We start from the raw sequence: 16,297 nt of genomic DNA, 5'->3' as shown, positions 1-16,297 counted from the left end.
AATTATATCGCTTTGGGAAACAATTTTGGAGATTGGATCGAATTGGATTACCCTATTTAATCCCTTGAATCGTGGATATTGGATTGAATTGGAACACTGATTACTTAACTGTTAAGAGTCCGTGTTTACATTGTACTTTATTATTATATTACTTAAATTTAAATATCAGATTTGAACCTAAAATACCCGATTTGAAAAATCGATTGACAAACTCGAATGATTCAAATTCAAAACAATTCGAATTTAAACAATCCTGAATTTGAAATGATCCAAAAACAAAACTAACCAAACCTAAAATATAAACTTAAAATGTTCAATTTTTCAAAAAAAAATCTAAATTCACTCAATTGAAAACCAAGTAATTCCATCTCTTAAGAAATATGGGAATCATTCAAACTAAAAACTAAGGTTATAGGTTACGAGTTTGAGGTTCGAGGTTCAAAGTTATGGATTTGAAGTTCAGAGTAAAAAAAATTATCAAAATTATGTGTCGATAACATAAAAAAAATTATTAAAATATCATCAATAATTAAAAATTATTAAAATTATTAAAGACAAGTTTTGTTTTTACATTTTTAAACTGATTGAGATGACTCCACCAATGAACGACAAAATAGATAAAAGATCAAAACATTTTCTTTTCTACCATCACAATCATTAACACTCCCTAACAACGAAAGGCAATCGAACACATGCCTCCAAGTATCCAGCGAGTGGTCCAAGCTTATCTTTCCATATACTATATCCTTATCGTTCTTTATACCATAAAAAATTCAGTGGTTTAATGTAGTGTTTATTTACCTTATCCCTTAATTATAAGGTTGGGGGTTTGATTCTCGTTTATGGGGATAGAACTCATTTCATTACTAACCATATAACTTTTCAGATACCATCCACAACAAGAAGATTAGTTATTTCTATCGGCGGTGAATACTTTAGTTTCAACCAAAAAAATACTATAAAGGCAAAATGAATTTAAATTGTTTAGATTCAAGATTATCTGTCTAGGTTCATTTTGAACTTGAATTTCTAAATTTTTATTTTTATTTTTTTATCTTACTGACATGGTAGTGCCAAATCAGCATTCATTAGTTGATTTAGTGACCGTTAACAATCACCTTAGTAATTCTAGGAACAGATAATCAAAATTAGTTAAAGGATTGATTTAGTCAATTTTGTAAGTTTAATGTCTCAATTGAGTCTAAAAAAATCATGATTATTTTCAATCAAACCAAATTGTTTAAATTAGAATAAAAATCTGATTGAATCAATGGTTGAATATTTTGGAAAAAAAATAGATTAATTGATTTATTTTTCAAAATAGTTTTTAGAGGTTATGATTAAACCAAATTTCAGAGCCTAAAGACTATACGAGGCCAAGTTCCAGCCAAGTCATCCATAGTTGCCCTCTAGTTAAATCTCCTAAATAAAATCATGTCTACTTTCTTATCACTTCACTACTTTTTTTATTGTGAATCATCATCTTTTTTCTCTAGCTCCTCCTAGAATGTTGCAGACAGCTTACTCCTTGTACCCATGGCTATTAGATTTGAGCAAGCCGAGAGATGGACTCTTTCGCGCTGTCTTATCCTTTGTCATGGTCATACTTGCAATTTCACTTTGGCACCTATGGTCCGTTAAGAAGTCCAAGAAGATCGTCGCCCAGTTGCCGCCAGGCCCTCGAGGGTTGCCGATAGTGGGATATCTTCAAATTAAATTATGTGATTTTAATATTTGAAATATCATATATATATATTCAAATTAAATTTTAAAAAAATTATATTAATTATTTAAAAATATTTAAAATTTATATTTCATACATAGTAATATTAATGAATTTAAATATAATTTTAATTAATTTAATTTTTAAATTTTAATATAATTTCACAATAACATCAAATACTTCAAATAAAAAAATTACAAATTCTTACAATAATTTTTAAAAAAATAATTTTTAGCCTTCAGATTTCACCACACATAGTTAATCATATGAACAAAAAGGATAACTTAGATGTGTGATGACTAACAATTTCTTTTTATTGCCTAATTAAAGGGATAGTGTTCACACATAAAGTAGGGGCATACCTATACTATATATGTACAGGCTACATTCAAAGGAAATTACTCAAATAAAAGTAGAGGCATACCTATACTATAAATGTACGCACTCCATTCAAAGGAAACTATTTAAATAAAAGCCTACTACTTAATCTTTGGAAGCCTGAACTCAAATAAATTTTACGAGTAAACATATCTTAATCATCATAACAATTATGAGAATTATACCTCTACTAAATATATGAGTAAATATGTCATATCATATTTATCAAATATAATTTATTTTTGTAATGATAAAAAGTGAGAACCAAAACAATAATATTGAAATACAATAACTAAAATTAATCAAAATTAAAAATATTTTAAAATTTTAGTTATCATATTAAAATTTTTTCTCAAAGTTGAAGTAGGAAATATTCTTTTTATCCAAACCAGTTGCACTGTAAATCATGGTCCCTTTTCAGCAATAATAAACACAGCACTTCGTGATAAACTCAGTGGGTTCACATTAAAATTTCTTGGTTTTCCTCCCAAAGCAACAAGATGTTGCAAACAGCTTGCAGCTCGTTTTCATGGCTGTTGAATGTTGGCAACCAGAAAGATGGACTGTTCCCAGCATCTTTCTCATTTCTGGTTGCCATATAGGGAATTTCACTCTTGTACTCATTTTGGAAGGCGAGGAAACCGATGGCTCCTTTACCACCTGGTCCCCGTGGGTTGCCAATCCTGGGGTATCTTCCATTTCTTGGATTCGATAATCTCCATCTGGTCTTTACGGAGTTGGGTGGAGTTTATGGTCCCATTTACAAGCTTTGGCTTGGGAACAAGCTAACCGTAGTAATTAGCTCTCCATCGCTTGTAAAAGAAGTGGTTCGTGACCATGATATAGCATTTTCAGAGCGAGAACCTCCCATTGCTGCACAGATTATTACCTTTGGCTCCAATGATGTTGCGTTCGACTCTTACAGCAGTCCCAGCTGGAAAAACAAGCGCAAAGTTCTCGCGACCGATATGCTAAGCAACGCTAACCTTAATGCCTGTTATGATCTACGACGAGAGCAAGTGATGAAAATGGTGGAGGATGTGTATGAAAACGTTGGCAAGCCAATTGATATCGGCGAATTGGCATACTGTGCGTTAATCAATTTGATCGGAAAGATGGTGTGGGGAGGCGCACTCCGAGGAGAGAAAGGGACTGCGGTTGAGGGTCGCTTCAAAGATATTTCTTCGCAGATGATGGTGTTAGTGGGAAAACCAAACATTTCAGATATTTTCCCCGCGATTGCATGGTTAGACATCCAAGGTATCAAGAGGGGAATGAAGAAAATCCGTCAATCGTTCAATGAACTTTTAGAGTCTGTGATTGAACTCAGAATGAACACGGTGACTGAGAAAGAAACGAGTGAACAAAAATTCGACTTCTTACAATTGCTCTTGGATTTACACAAGAACCAAGATAGCCCTTCATCACTTACGATGAATCAAGTAAAGGGCCTTCTCATGGTAAGATTTTATGATTTTTAGCTATCATACATTATTTTTCCTTCTTTAATTCGTTTTGAGTAATTGGTGGTTTGTAATAGGACATTGTGGTAGGTGCAACAGATACTACTTCAACTACGACAGAGTGGGTAATGGCAGAGGTAATGCAACATCCAGAAATAATGGAGAAAGTGAAGAAAGAACTAACTGATGTTGTTGGGGTAAATGACATCATTGAAGAGTTTCACTTGCCTAATTTAAGTTACCTAAATGCAGTGATAAAGGAGACCTTCAGATTGCATCCACCTCTGCCCCTTCTTATTCCTCGTTGTTCTGCTCAATCACTCACCGTGGGTGGCTATACCATTCCAAAGGGTAGCAAGGTGTATTTAAACATGTGGTGCATTCACATGGACCCCAATATTTGGGACAACCCTTCAGAATTTCGACCCGAAAGGTTCTTGGATGAGCCTGGAAAGTTCAATTTTCTTGGAAATGGTTTTCGATATATGCCATTTGGGTCAGGAAGGAGACGTTGTCCAGGCATAACCCTAGCGGAGAAGATGTTATCTTTCATATTGGCCTCATTGCTGCATTCTTTTGAATGGAAATTGCCCCAAGGCGAACAGCTTGACCTTTCCAGCAAATTTGGAATTGTTATAAAGAAAAAGAACCCTTTACGTCTTATTCCCATACCAAGATTGTCTGATCATGTGCTTTACAAAAAGTAATGGCTATAAACTATTATTATTATATGTATCTCCTTTTGCAAATTACTATCGTCTATTAATCCTGGCATGTCATCTAGGACTGAGATATCAACTACTCTAATGCCCCATTTTATTGATATCTTTTATTTGATTGAATAAAGAAAGAGTTATTAGTTTGATGATTAAGAGTTAATGAATTTGTCCTTGAATTTAATTCCCTTCCCTTAATTTTTTTTGTCCAAAATCCTAGCTATATTGTCCCATGCTGTAACCCTAGATATAAATATTATTTAATTTTTTGTTCAACCTCTTTTGATCATTTTTTCTTTTCTCTTTGCCGTCCCACCCTCCTCTCTTCCTCTCATTCTTCAACTTTTCTTCTTTATCCTTGCCTTGCCGCTCCTAAAACCCTAATTTTTCCATCTTTGTGCCGCCTCTTTCTTCCCTTCCTCCTCCACTTGTGGCCGCCGCACCCCATTGATCGTCTTCTCCTCTCGTTTTCTTTTAATTTTATTCATCTCTTCACTTCTCTGTTGTGGCTGGACTTTATTGCTGATTTTTTGCCATTGCCGCACATATTTGCTCTCTTTTCCTTCATTTTGTTGTCGCAATCAGCCTCCTGTCTTGACCGGTTGTGGTGTTCAATCGTTTTCTGTTGATTCGTTATCTCGTATCCAAAAATTATTGAAATGTCATTGTTAACACTCCCTAACAAAGAAAGGCAATCAACACATGCGTCCAGCAATGGAAATCAAAGTTGGAAAATTTTGACCACATCCAGCGAGTGGTCCAAGCTTATCTTTCCATATACTATAATCTTATCTTTCCATACAACATAAAAAATTCAGCCGTGTAGTGTTTATTTACCTCATCCCTTAATTATAAGGTTGGGAGTTTAATTCTCATTTATAGTAATAAAATACATTTATGACTAACTGTATAAATTTTCGGAGAGTATCCATGACAAAAAATTAGTTATTTTTATCAACTGTGACTACTTTGATTTCAACTAAAAAAATACTATAAAGACAAAATCAATTTAAATTGTTTAGATTCAAAATTATTTGTCTAGGTTCATTTTGAACTTGAATTTTTAATTTTTAATTTTATTTTTTTATCTTATTGATATGGTAGTGCCAAGTCAGCATTCATTAGTTGATTTAGTGACTGTTAATAATGGTATTAGTAATTTTAGAAACTTACCATCAACGTTAGTTAAATAATTGATTTAGTAAATTTTGTAAGTTTAATGTCTCAATTGAGTCTAAAAAAATCATGATTATTTGAACCAAGCTGAATTGGTTAAACTAGAATAAAAATATGATTGGATCCATGGTTGAATATTTTGGAAAAAAAAGAAGGATTAATTGATTTTTTTTTCAAAATAGTTTTATAGGTTACGATTAAACCAAATTTCAGAGCCTGAAGTCTATATGAGGCCAAGTTTCAGCCAAGTCATTCATAATTGATTTTGTCCTCTAATTAAATCTCCTATATAAAATCATGTCTACTTTCTTATCACTTTCACTATTTTTTTTTATTGTGAATCATCATCTTTTTTTCTCTAGACCCCCCTAGGATGTTGCAGACAGCTTACAACTTGAATCCATGGCTATTAGATTTGAGCAAGCCGAAAGATGGACTCTTTCGAGCTGTCTTATCCTTTGTCATGGTCGTACTTGCAATTTCATTTTGGCACCTATGGTTCGTTAAGAAGTCCAAGAAGATCGTCGCTCAGTTGCCGCCAGGTCCTCGAGGGTTGCCGATAGTGGGATATCTTCCATTTCTTGGCACCGATAATCTTCACCTGTCCTTCGCCGAACTGGCTGCAACCTATGGTCCCATCTTCAAACTTTGGCTTGGCAACAAGCTATGTGTCGTAATTAGCTCACCAGAACTAGCAAAAGAAGTGGTTCGTGACCATGATGTAACATTCTCTGAACGAGATCCACCCATTGCTGCACAAGTTGCTAGCTTTGGTTGCAATGATATTGCATTCGATTCTTACAGCAATACTCGATGGAAAAACAAGCGTAAAGTTCTTGCAACCGAGTTTGTTAACATTAATGGGAGACAACATTAATGGCAAACAATACAAAGTGGTGCAAGTTTAGCACCCTAAAGTTGACTTTGAAAAAGTGGCATGGGATAATTTTTTTTTGGTCCTTGAGATAATGGGCTATTTATTGTTTGGTCCTTAAACCTCAACTACAAATAGGCCTTCTCATTTCTCATTTCAATTCATCCCAACCAATCTTTGTCTCTTAGTTTTCTCTCTTCTCCCATTTGAGAATTCTTAAGGAATTCTATTTGTTTGTAATACTTTGGAGATAGTAAAGTTATCATCTGGTGTTAGTGCCCGAGGACGTAGGTATAATTTACCGAACCTCGTTAAAACTCTTGTGTTCTTTCTTGTCCTATTTTTCTTTCAATATTTGAGGGTATAATAGTAGTATTTAATTGTGCTATTAAATTACTATAGAAGGGATATTCTGTCTAAGGAAAGACTTGGTATTTAAGAGATCCATGTGATCCACCTCTCTTCCCTGGAAATTGAACTTTGTGTGATTTTTTAGTACAATAATTTACACGCTTCCGACCCTATTGGAACAACAAGTGGTATCAGAGCCGAAGGTTAATCGTAGTATGCTCTGTGGTTGCAGTTTAAACTGATCTTCCACATCAGAAAAGATTTCCTTAGGTATATTGAAAGATTATGGAGAAAACGGTCGATGTAGGAGCTTCAACATCGTCCATGTGGACAAGACCGACAATTGCAAATGCAAGATTGGCCGTGGAGATCTTTGATGGCACGGGCCATTTTGGTATGTGGCAAAGTGAGGTTCTAGATGCCCTTTTTCAGCAGGGTCTAGACATTGCCATTGATGAAGAGAAACCAGATGATGTACAGGAGAAAGATTGGAAGGCGATCAATCGGTTGGCATGTGGCACAATTCGATCATGCCTTTCTCGAGAACAGAGGTATGCTTTTTCAAAGGAGACTTCTGCAAATAAGTTGTGGGTGGCACTTGAAGAAAAATTTTTGAAGAAAAACAGTCAAAATAAGCTCCACTTGAAGAAAAGACTGTTTCGCTTCACATACGTCCCAAGTACCACAATGAATGATCACATCACCAAATTTAATCAGTTAGTCACTGATTTGCTGAATATGGATGAGACATTCAAAGATGAAGATTTGGCTTTGATGCTGTTGGGGTCACTTCCTGAGGAGTTTAAGTTCCTAGAAACTACTCTACTTTATGGCAGGAGTGATATATCTCTGAGCGAAGTCTGTGCGGCCTTATACAGTTATGAACAGAGAAAGAAGGACAAACAGAAAAACTCAATCAGAGATACAGAAGCTTTAGTAGTCCGAGGTCGTTCATACACTCGGAAGAAAACTCAAAAGGGGAGATCAAAGTCAAAGTCCAGACTCGGGAAAGATGAATGTGCTTTTTGTCATGAGAAAGGCCACTGGAAGAAAAATTGTCCAAAGCTGAAGAATAAGGGAAAAGCTGCTGTAGATGCTTGTGTTGCAAAGCATGATACTAGTGACTCTGAACTATCACTGGTTACATCATCATCGTCGTTCCATTCAGATGAGTGGATATTGGATTCGGGTTGTACCTATCATATGTCCCCTAACCGGGAGTGGTTCTCTGATTTAGTAGAACTAAATGGAGGAGTTGTTTATATGGGCAATGACAATGCCTGTAAAACTGTTGGGATAGGTTCAATCCAATTAAAGAATCAAGATGGATCAACCAGAGTTCTGACTGATGTTCGGTACGTGCCCAGTTTGAAGAAAAATCTCATCTCATTGGGAGCCTTGGAATCCAATGGTTCAGTTGTTACTATGAGAGATGGGGTTTTGAAAGTGACATCTGGCGCATTTGTGATATTGAAGGGCATCAGGAAAAATAACTTGTATTACTACCAAGGTAGTACAGTTATTGGAGCAGTCGCTGCAGCTTCCGGCAACAAAGAATTGGACTCAATACAGTTGTGGCATATGAAGTTGGGACATGCCAACGAAAAATCCTTGCAAATTCTGGCAAAGCAAGGATTGTTGAAAGGTGCAAAGGCTTGCAAATTAAAATTTTACGAGCATTGTGTTCTGGGAAAGCAAAAGAGAGTGAAATTCGGCACTGCTATCCATAATACAAAAGGTATTTTGGAATATGTTCACTCAGATGTGTGGGGGCCTTCCAAGACACCTTCATTGGGAGGAAAACACTACTTTGTTACTTTTGTTGATGACTTTTCCAGAAGAGTTTGGGTGTATACCATAGAACTAAGGATGAAGTGCTTAGAGTTTTTCTTAAATGGAAAACTATGATCGAAAACCAAACTGGCAAGAAAATCAAGCGGCTTAGGACGGACAATGGAGGGGAATATAAAAGTGATCCGTTCTTCGATGTGTGCCAAGAGTATGGTATTGTTCGACACTTCACAGTTAGGGATACACCACAGCAGAATGGATTGGCAGAGCGTATGAATCGAACATTGCTGGAGAAAGTTCGATGTATGTTGTCCAATGCTGGGTTGGGCAAGCAATTTTGGGCTGAGGCTGTGACATACGCTGGCCATCTTGTTAATCGTTTGCCATCATCTGCATTAGAAAGAAAAACTCCTATGGAGGTATGGTCTGGAAAATCGGCTACAGATTATGATTCCTTACATGTGTTTGGAACCACTGCATATTACCATGTGAAGGAGTCAAAGTTAGATCCGAGGGCAAAGAAAGCTCTCTTTATGGGAATCACTTCTGGAGTGAAGGGATTTCGTCTTTGGTGCTTAAGCACAAAGAAAATGATCTGTAGCAAAGATGTTACCTTTGATGAATCTGCCACATTGAAAAAAGGTAGCAGATAAAGATATTCAGACGAGCAATACTCCACAGCAGGTGGAGTGTACTCCAAAACAGGTAGAGTTTGAGCAGATGGGGATTTGCCTAGTTAATAAGTCTAATTCTCCAGCCACAATGGAAGAATTAGAGGTTGAAGAGGTTCTGACCCAAGAACCACTAAGTATACCAGAACCAGTTGTAGTTGCAAGGCCACGGAGAGAAATTCGTAAACCTGCTCGATTTACTGATATGGTGGCCTACGCCCTTCCCGTTGTTGATGATATTCCTATCACTTATCAAGAAGCAATGCAAAGCTTAGAAAGTGATAAATGGAAAAGCGCCATAGATGAAGAAATGCAGTCTCTCCGGAAGAACAATACTTGGGAGTTGGCGCAATTACCGAAAGGTAAAAGGGCAATCGGATGCAAGTGGGTATTCGCAAAGAAAGATGGATCTCCTAGCAAGAAGGATATTCGCTACAAGGCAAGATTGGTAGCTAAAGGCTACGCTCAGAAGGAGGAAATTGACTACAATGATGTATTTTCCCCTATTGTGAAGCATTCCTCCATTAGAATTTTGTTGGCCTTGGTAGCACAGTTGAATTTGGAGCTAGCTCAACTTGATGTTAAGACGGCTTTCTTGCATGGTGAGTTAGAAGAGGAGATCTATATGACTCAGCCCGAAGGATACACAGATGCTGGTGGTAGAAATTGGGTTTGTAAGCTGAACAAATCGCTATATGGATTGAAGCAATCCCCGAGGCAGTGGTACAAGCGATTTGATAGCTTTATGAGAAGGCAGAAGTACACAAGAAGCAAATATGACAATTGTGTGTATTTGCAGAAGCTGCATGACGGATCTTTCATTTATCTACTCTTGTATGTTGATGATATGTTAATCGCTTCGAAGAGCCAAAAAGAGATAGATAAGCTGAAGGCCCAGTTGAATCAAGAGTTCGAGATGAAAGATCTAGGTGAGGCCAAGAAGATTCTCGGCATGGAGATAAGTAGAGATAGACAGAGAGGCAAGCTTTGTTTGAATCAGAAGCAATATCTGAAAAAGGTATTACAATGTTTTGGTGTAAATGAAAACACAAAACATGTAAGTACCCCACTTGCTTCTCATTTGAAACTTAGTGCTCAATTATCTCCGAAAACTGAAGAAGAAAGAGAATATATGGCAAAAGTTCCATATGCTAATACAGTTGGGAGTTTGATGTATGCGATGGTGTGTACGAGGCCTGACATTTCACAAGCTGTTGGAGTTGTGAGCAGGTATATGCATGATCCTGGAAAAGGACATTGGCAAGCTGTGAAATGGATTCTACGGTATCTTCGAAAAACCGTAGATGTTGGTTTAATTTTTGAACAGGATGAAGCACTTGGTCAGTTTGTAGTTGGATATGTTGATTCCGACTTTGCTGGTGATTTAGATAAACGTCGTTCAACTACGGGGTATCTGTTTACTCTTGCGAAAGCCCCAGTGAGTTGGAAGTCTACCTTACAGTCTACAGTAGCTGTGTCTACTACAGAGGCAGAATATATGGCAGTTACAGAAGCTGTTAAGGAGGCTATTTGGCTTAATGGATTGTTGAAAGACTTAGGAGTTGTTCAAAGTCACATAAGTTTATATTGTGACAGTCAGAGCGCTATTCATTTAGCGAAAAATCAAGTCTATCATTCAAGAACCAAGCATATCGACGTAAGATATCACTTTGTGCGGGAAGTCTTTGAAAAAGGAAAAATTCTACTTCAGAAGATTCCGACAGCAGATAATCCCGCAGATATGATGACCAAGGTAGTAACAACAATCAAGTTTAATCATTGTTTGAACTTGATTAACATCCTGAGAATTTGAGCACCTTCAGGTGTATGGCGCTCGAGAGTGCATTTGTAGGCACTACAAAAGATAGCTTTATCGAATTTGGGGAGTTGAAGGAAGTGTGTGAAGATGTGATTATCCTAATCAAATCTTCAAGGTGGAGATTGTTAACATTAATGGGAGACAACATTAATGGCAAACAATACAAAGTGGTGCAAGTTTAGCACCCTAAAGTTGACTTTGAAAAAGTGGCATGGGATAATTTTTTTTTGGTCCTTGAGATAATGGGCTATTTATTGTTTGGTCCTTAAACCTCAACTATAAATAGGCCTTCTCATTTCTCATTTCAATTCATCCCAACCAATCTTTGTCTCTTAGTTTTCTCTCTTCTCCCATTTGAGAATTCTTAAGGAATTCTATTTGTTTGTAATACTTTGGAGATAGTAAAGTTATCATCTGGTGTTAGTGCCCGAGGACGTAGGTATAATTTACCGAACCTCGTTAAAACTCTTGTGTTCTTTCTTGTCCTATTTTTCTTTCAATATTTGAGGGTATAATAGTAGTATTTAATTGTGCTATTAAATTCCTATAGAAGGGATATTCTGTCTAAGGAAAGACTTGGTATTTAAGAGATCCATGTGATCCACCTCTCTTCCCTGGGAATTGAACTTTGTGTGATTTTTTAGTACAATAATTTACACGCTTCCGACCCTATTGGAACAACAGAGTTGCTTACCAATGCTAGGCTGAATGCTTGTTATGGTCTACGAAGAGAACAAGTAATGAATGGCCTTAAAGATGTGTATGAAAATGTTGGCAAGCCAATTGATATTGGGAAATGGACATATTTAGTGGCATTGAATGCGGCCATCAGCATGATTTTGGGAGGTGAACTCCCAGGTGAGAAAGGGGCCACCATTGAAGGTAACTTGAAAGAGAATTCGTCTGAATCAATGGTGTTACTGGGAAAACCGAACGTCTCTGATTTTTTTCCGGTGATTGCACGGTTTGACATACAAGGTATTGAGAGGGGAATGAGGAAAATAAACCAACAGTTCAATCGACTTATTGAATCTGTAATTGAAGTGGCCATTGATAAGGAAAAAGATAAGAAGAGTAGTGAACAAAAATTAGGCTTCTTAGAGCTGCTATTGCATTTGGAGCGCAATAACAACGAAGATAATGCATCACCTCTTACAATGGATGAAGTCAAGGGTCTGCTCGTGGTAAGTTGTGAATTTGGTTTTCATTTTTTTAATTTATTAGTTTTTAATTTGTTTAATTTTTTGAATTTTAAATTTTTTTAATATTACACTAAAAATAACTAATAGCATAATTTTACCTTTGTATAAAATTAAATATTAACAATTTTCATGTTAAAACAAACTAATTTAACAATTTTTAATATCTATAAGCATGAGTTTTAATGATTTAGATACCCTTTATTGTTAAATATATTATTAAATTGACATTAAAATAACAATTTATTGATATTATTATGTGATAATAATAAAAATTAATATGATAGTATATTAATGTGAAATTAATTAATTTGATCATATCTTTTAAAAGTTCTAGTTAAAAAATAATATAATATATTATTAATTAATAAAATTATAAATCTATAATATCATTGAATATAATTGGATAAATAAATACAATATATATAAATATGATTTTATTTTAAATATGTTAATAATTAATAATTTTAAAATCATTTTTATATAATTAATGAAAATTAAATGTGCGAGACTAACATTATATATATAAAAATAATATCAATATATTGATAATATAATCTACAATGTATGAATTTATTTATTTATCCTTAATTTATATGTAAAAACTCAAAAGAAAATAAATATATTTTATAATTAAATTAAATTAAATATTATTTTTTATAAATATTAATTGCATCTAATTAAATTTATTCAGTTCACCACAAATTTCAACTCAACAAATATTTTGACTCATATCTATTTGAGAAATTAAGATGAAGAACGTCAATTAATTAAAATTTAGTATTTTGTATTATCTATGTTTCTTATTATTTTTTAAAATTTATAAAATTTATAAAATAATTATAATTACTTATACCAATTAAAATTAATATTTAGCAATATAAATATATGCATATGTTTCCATTTAAAATAATATTTACAGAGTAAAATGAAAAAAAATAAAATTTTAGTGTTATGTACTTAACATATGAATTAGTATATATAAAATAAATAAATTATAAAAAAATATTAATATAATTATGTAAATTTTAATAAATTGATATTAATATTCAAACTATAATAAAATTTTGTATTGTTTTAACATTAAATAATATTAGTATAAGTTAATTAAATATTTTTTAAAAATATTTTGTAATTATATTATTATTTTTTAATTCATTAATGATTTTAAATAAAAATTAATGTTTTAAAAATATTAAAAAATTAATATACCCAACCGACCTATGCATCTTATGAAAATAAAAACTAATTATTATATATATATATATATAATATACCCTTTATCTTTGCTTTCTAGTTTGGGTAATTAATGCTATTAATTTTGAACTTTTAGGATATATTGGTGGGTGGTACAGATACTACTACAACTATGGTAGAGTGGACAATGGCAGAGCTAATGCAACATCCAGAAATAATGGAGAAAGTGAAGAAAGAATTAAGTGATGTTGTTGGGTAAACAACACCGTTGAAGAGTTTCACTTGTCTAATTTAAGTTATCTAAACGCTGTGATAAAGGAAACCTTCCGACTACATCCAGCACTACCGCTCCTTGTTCCTCGATGTCCGGCCCGATCGGTCCATCTCAATGGCTATACCATACCAAAGGGCAGCAGGTTGTTCATAAATATGTGGAGCATTCATAGGAATCCTCGTATTTGGGAGAATCCTTTAGAATTTTGACCGGAAAGATTCTTAAATGATCTTGACAATTCAAATTATTATGGAAATGATTTTCGGTTCATGCCATTCGGGTCCGGAAGGAGAAAGTGCCCAGGAATACCCTTAGCGGAGAAGCTATTGTTTTTCATATTGGCTTCATTGTTGCATTCTTTTGAGTGGAGATTGCCATAGGAACAGTGCTCGACATGTCCGGCAAATTTGGAATTGTTATGAAGAAAAAGAAATCCGTACTTCTTATTCCTACACCAAGATTAACTAATCTCGAAATTAATTGTTAAAAACGTAAAAAAGACGATGATTAAATCTATTAGCAGCACTTCAATAATTAAGTTTAGAATTTGTTAATATGTCTCCTTGTTTTAGATTTAATGCGTTTTAAACTATAATTGTTGTATCTCTTTCCATCATTTACGTGGTTCATATTATTGCTACTCTCGATTTGAAGTATTGTCTTTTTATGTTGTAGGTATTCAATATATTTTGTTAATAAAACACATATATTACATTGAATTTAATTCGAAAAAAATTAAAAAATCAATTTGAATAAAGATGATCTAGAGATTTTTTAAATAGAAATTATAATTATAATTATCTAAATCAAATAAAAAATTAAATATAATTACATAAAATCAAATTAAATTTTATTTTTATTAATTTATAATGAAAAAATAAATCAATTGAAAATTAATATTTGTCGGGACTTACAATCTCCACTTGAACTTGATTTGAAATCAATTTTAAATAATTTTTAATTTAATTTTGGCATGAAATGGAGTAGATATTTGGATATCTACTTGTGTTTTTTTTTTGAAAAATAATAATAAAATAAAAGTTTTATTTTAAATAAAATAAAATTATGTTTTTAGAAAATAAAAAAAAATCAGTTTTAAATAAAAAATCATGTCGGGGATTGGGTGAAAGATCATTTAAATTCAAAGCCCAAAATGTTTTGTTTTCCAAGCACAATTTTTAATGTTAAACCAAATTGGTTTTAGTCTAGTCAGAGGCCGAATTAGGAACAATATCAATATCAATCCCTTTTATTTCCCGTTTGCTTCAGATTTTGAAATCTTGAGTGGTAAATTTGCCAATTAGGCCTCTTTGCCTTTTACATTTTGTGTTTTTCAAAATTAAGCTTCTTTTTAGTAAAAGATCACACTACATTTTTATTTTTATTTTTCTGAAATTAGATTTTTTTAAAGTTTTTTAATTTTAATTAGTTTTTTTTCTTTCCTTTCTTTATTTTATGATTTGAATTTTAAAATTTCAATTTTACTCCTGCTAATGAGAATAATTTTTTTTTTGCAATTAAATAAATTTAGTCTTTTCTTTATTATGCTTGTTAAAATTTATTTCCATATTGTTTGCAAATTTTCTTCTTTTTCTTAATGCATTTTGGTTGAATAAAAAAAGTATAATTTTTTTAATGAAAAAGAGTGAAAAATAATAAGTAAATAACGAGCTAGTTATAAAGTTATATTTATCAAAGCGTTTAATTATATTCCATATTTAATTTTTAAAAATATTTCAAGTAAATTTTATAATTTAAATTTAATATTTAATTTTTCAACACCTGACTTAAAAATTCTAAATAAAAGTTACTGATTATTTTTATTTATTTGAAAAATAATTTTTTTTAAAAAATATTTATAAAAAAATTATAAAAAAAATCATCAAACAAAATTGACCATATTTCTGAATTATTATCAATGTGTCGAAAGACATTTACCATAAATGTAACCAATATCTTTAAAGGATAACGTATGTGTGGCTGTCTCCACATTTGTATTTTGTCCACACACCAGACGTGACTCACCCCACCCCTCTATTAACTCCACATAATTTTCTTTTCTTTTACATAAATTATGAAACTAAAAACAGCACATTTAAAGAAAAAATTATGTGATTAATTAAATTGATATTAATTTTAAAAAATTTGAATCAATTGTGTTAAAAAAGACCTTTCTCAAAGTTTACGTCATTTGTATTTTGTCCACACACCACACATAACTTATTCCCTCTATTAACTTCAAATAAATTAAATATTAAAAAATTACATAATTAAGCTGTTTAATTTGTGAAATTAATCTCTTTTAAAAAAAATTGTCAAACTGATAAATATTGGTTACAATTGTAAAGCTAATAACACCTTATAAAAAATACGAGTTTAAATTTTGGTGATAATATTTTTAATAGGAGTAGTTACGAATCTGAACATGAACAATAAACTAGACATAAAAATACCGAAAAAAATGTCAATATTAGCCGTCAACTTTTCATATTGTTGCTAAGCAATCCTATGGGTTAAATATCTTCTACGATGTCTTTTATTTTATTACTTGTTTATCATGGCATATGCTTAAAAAATATCGATTTTTCAATAGTTGTGTAGGAATGACATCTTTTGATGCTAGCTAGAAAGATCACTCATTGCTGAAATTGTTCTTAGATTTATG

At 32.8% G+C, this 16,297-nt stretch overlaps 2 protein-coding genes across 2 annotated transcripts; both read left to right on the top strand.

Moving 5' to 3' along the window:
- The first annotated feature begins 2,442 nt into the window (after positions 1 to 2,442).
- LOC107963697 (cytochrome P450 71AU50) lies at positions 2,443 to 4,429 on the top strand. Its single transcript, XM_041105588.1, has 2 exons — positions 2,443 to 3,561; positions 3,642 to 4,429. The coding sequence occupies exons 1-2, from the start codon at positions 2,746 to 2,748 to the stop codon at positions 4,269 to 4,271; spliced, it is 1,446 nt and encodes a 481-aa protein (XP_040961522.1). The 5' UTR covers positions 2,443 to 2,745; the 3' UTR covers positions 4,272 to 4,429.
- Positions 4,430 to 5,777: 1,348 nt separating this feature from the next.
- Positions 5,778 to 14,272, top strand: LOC107963698 (cytochrome P450 71AU50). The gene is made up of 3 exons (XM_016900132.2): positions 5,778 to 6,303; positions 11,649 to 12,146; positions 13,495 to 14,272. Exons 1-3 carry the CDS (start codon positions 5,830 to 5,832, stop codon positions 13,615 to 13,617), a joined length of 1,095 nt encoding a protein of 364 aa, XP_016755621.1. The 5' UTR covers positions 5,778 to 5,829; the 3' UTR covers positions 13,618 to 14,272.
- The last annotated feature ends 2,025 nt before the right edge of the window (positions 14,273 to 16,297 follow it).

Source organism: Gossypium hirsutum, chromosome A03 (genome assembly GCF_007990345.1).
Source record: "Gossypium hirsutum isolate 1008001.06 chromosome A03, Gossypium_hirsutum_v2.1, whole genome shotgun sequence".
Classification (NCBI taxonomy): domain Eukaryota; kingdom Viridiplantae; phylum Streptophyta; class Magnoliopsida; order Malvales; family Malvaceae; genus Gossypium; species Gossypium hirsutum.
Note: the sequence above shows the minus strand (reverse complement) of the source record. Positions and strands in the feature narration are given on the sequence as shown.

Bases quoted from the DNA above. Each gene is read 5' to 3' on its own strand.
- LOC107963697 (XM_041105588.1), top strand. From the start codon at position 2,746: ATGGCTCCTTTACCACCTGGTCCCCGTGGGTTGCCAATCCTGGGGTAT. The intron at 3,562-3,641 runs GTAAGATTTTAT...GGTTTGTAATAG, and splicing joins AAGTAAAGGGCCTTCTCATG to GACATTGTGGTAGGTGCAAC.
- LOC107963698 (XM_016900132.2), top strand. From the start codon at position 5,830: ATGTTGCAGACAGCTTACAACTTGAATCCATGGCTATTAGATTTGAGC. The intron at 6,304-11,648 runs TTTGTTAACATT...GGAACAACAGAG, and splicing joins GTAAAGTTCTTGCAACCGAG to TTGCTTACCAATGCTAGGCT. The intron at 12,147-13,494 runs GTAAGTTGTGAA...TTGAACTTTTAG, and splicing joins AAGTCAAGGGTCTGCTCGTG to GATATATTGGTGGGTGGTAC.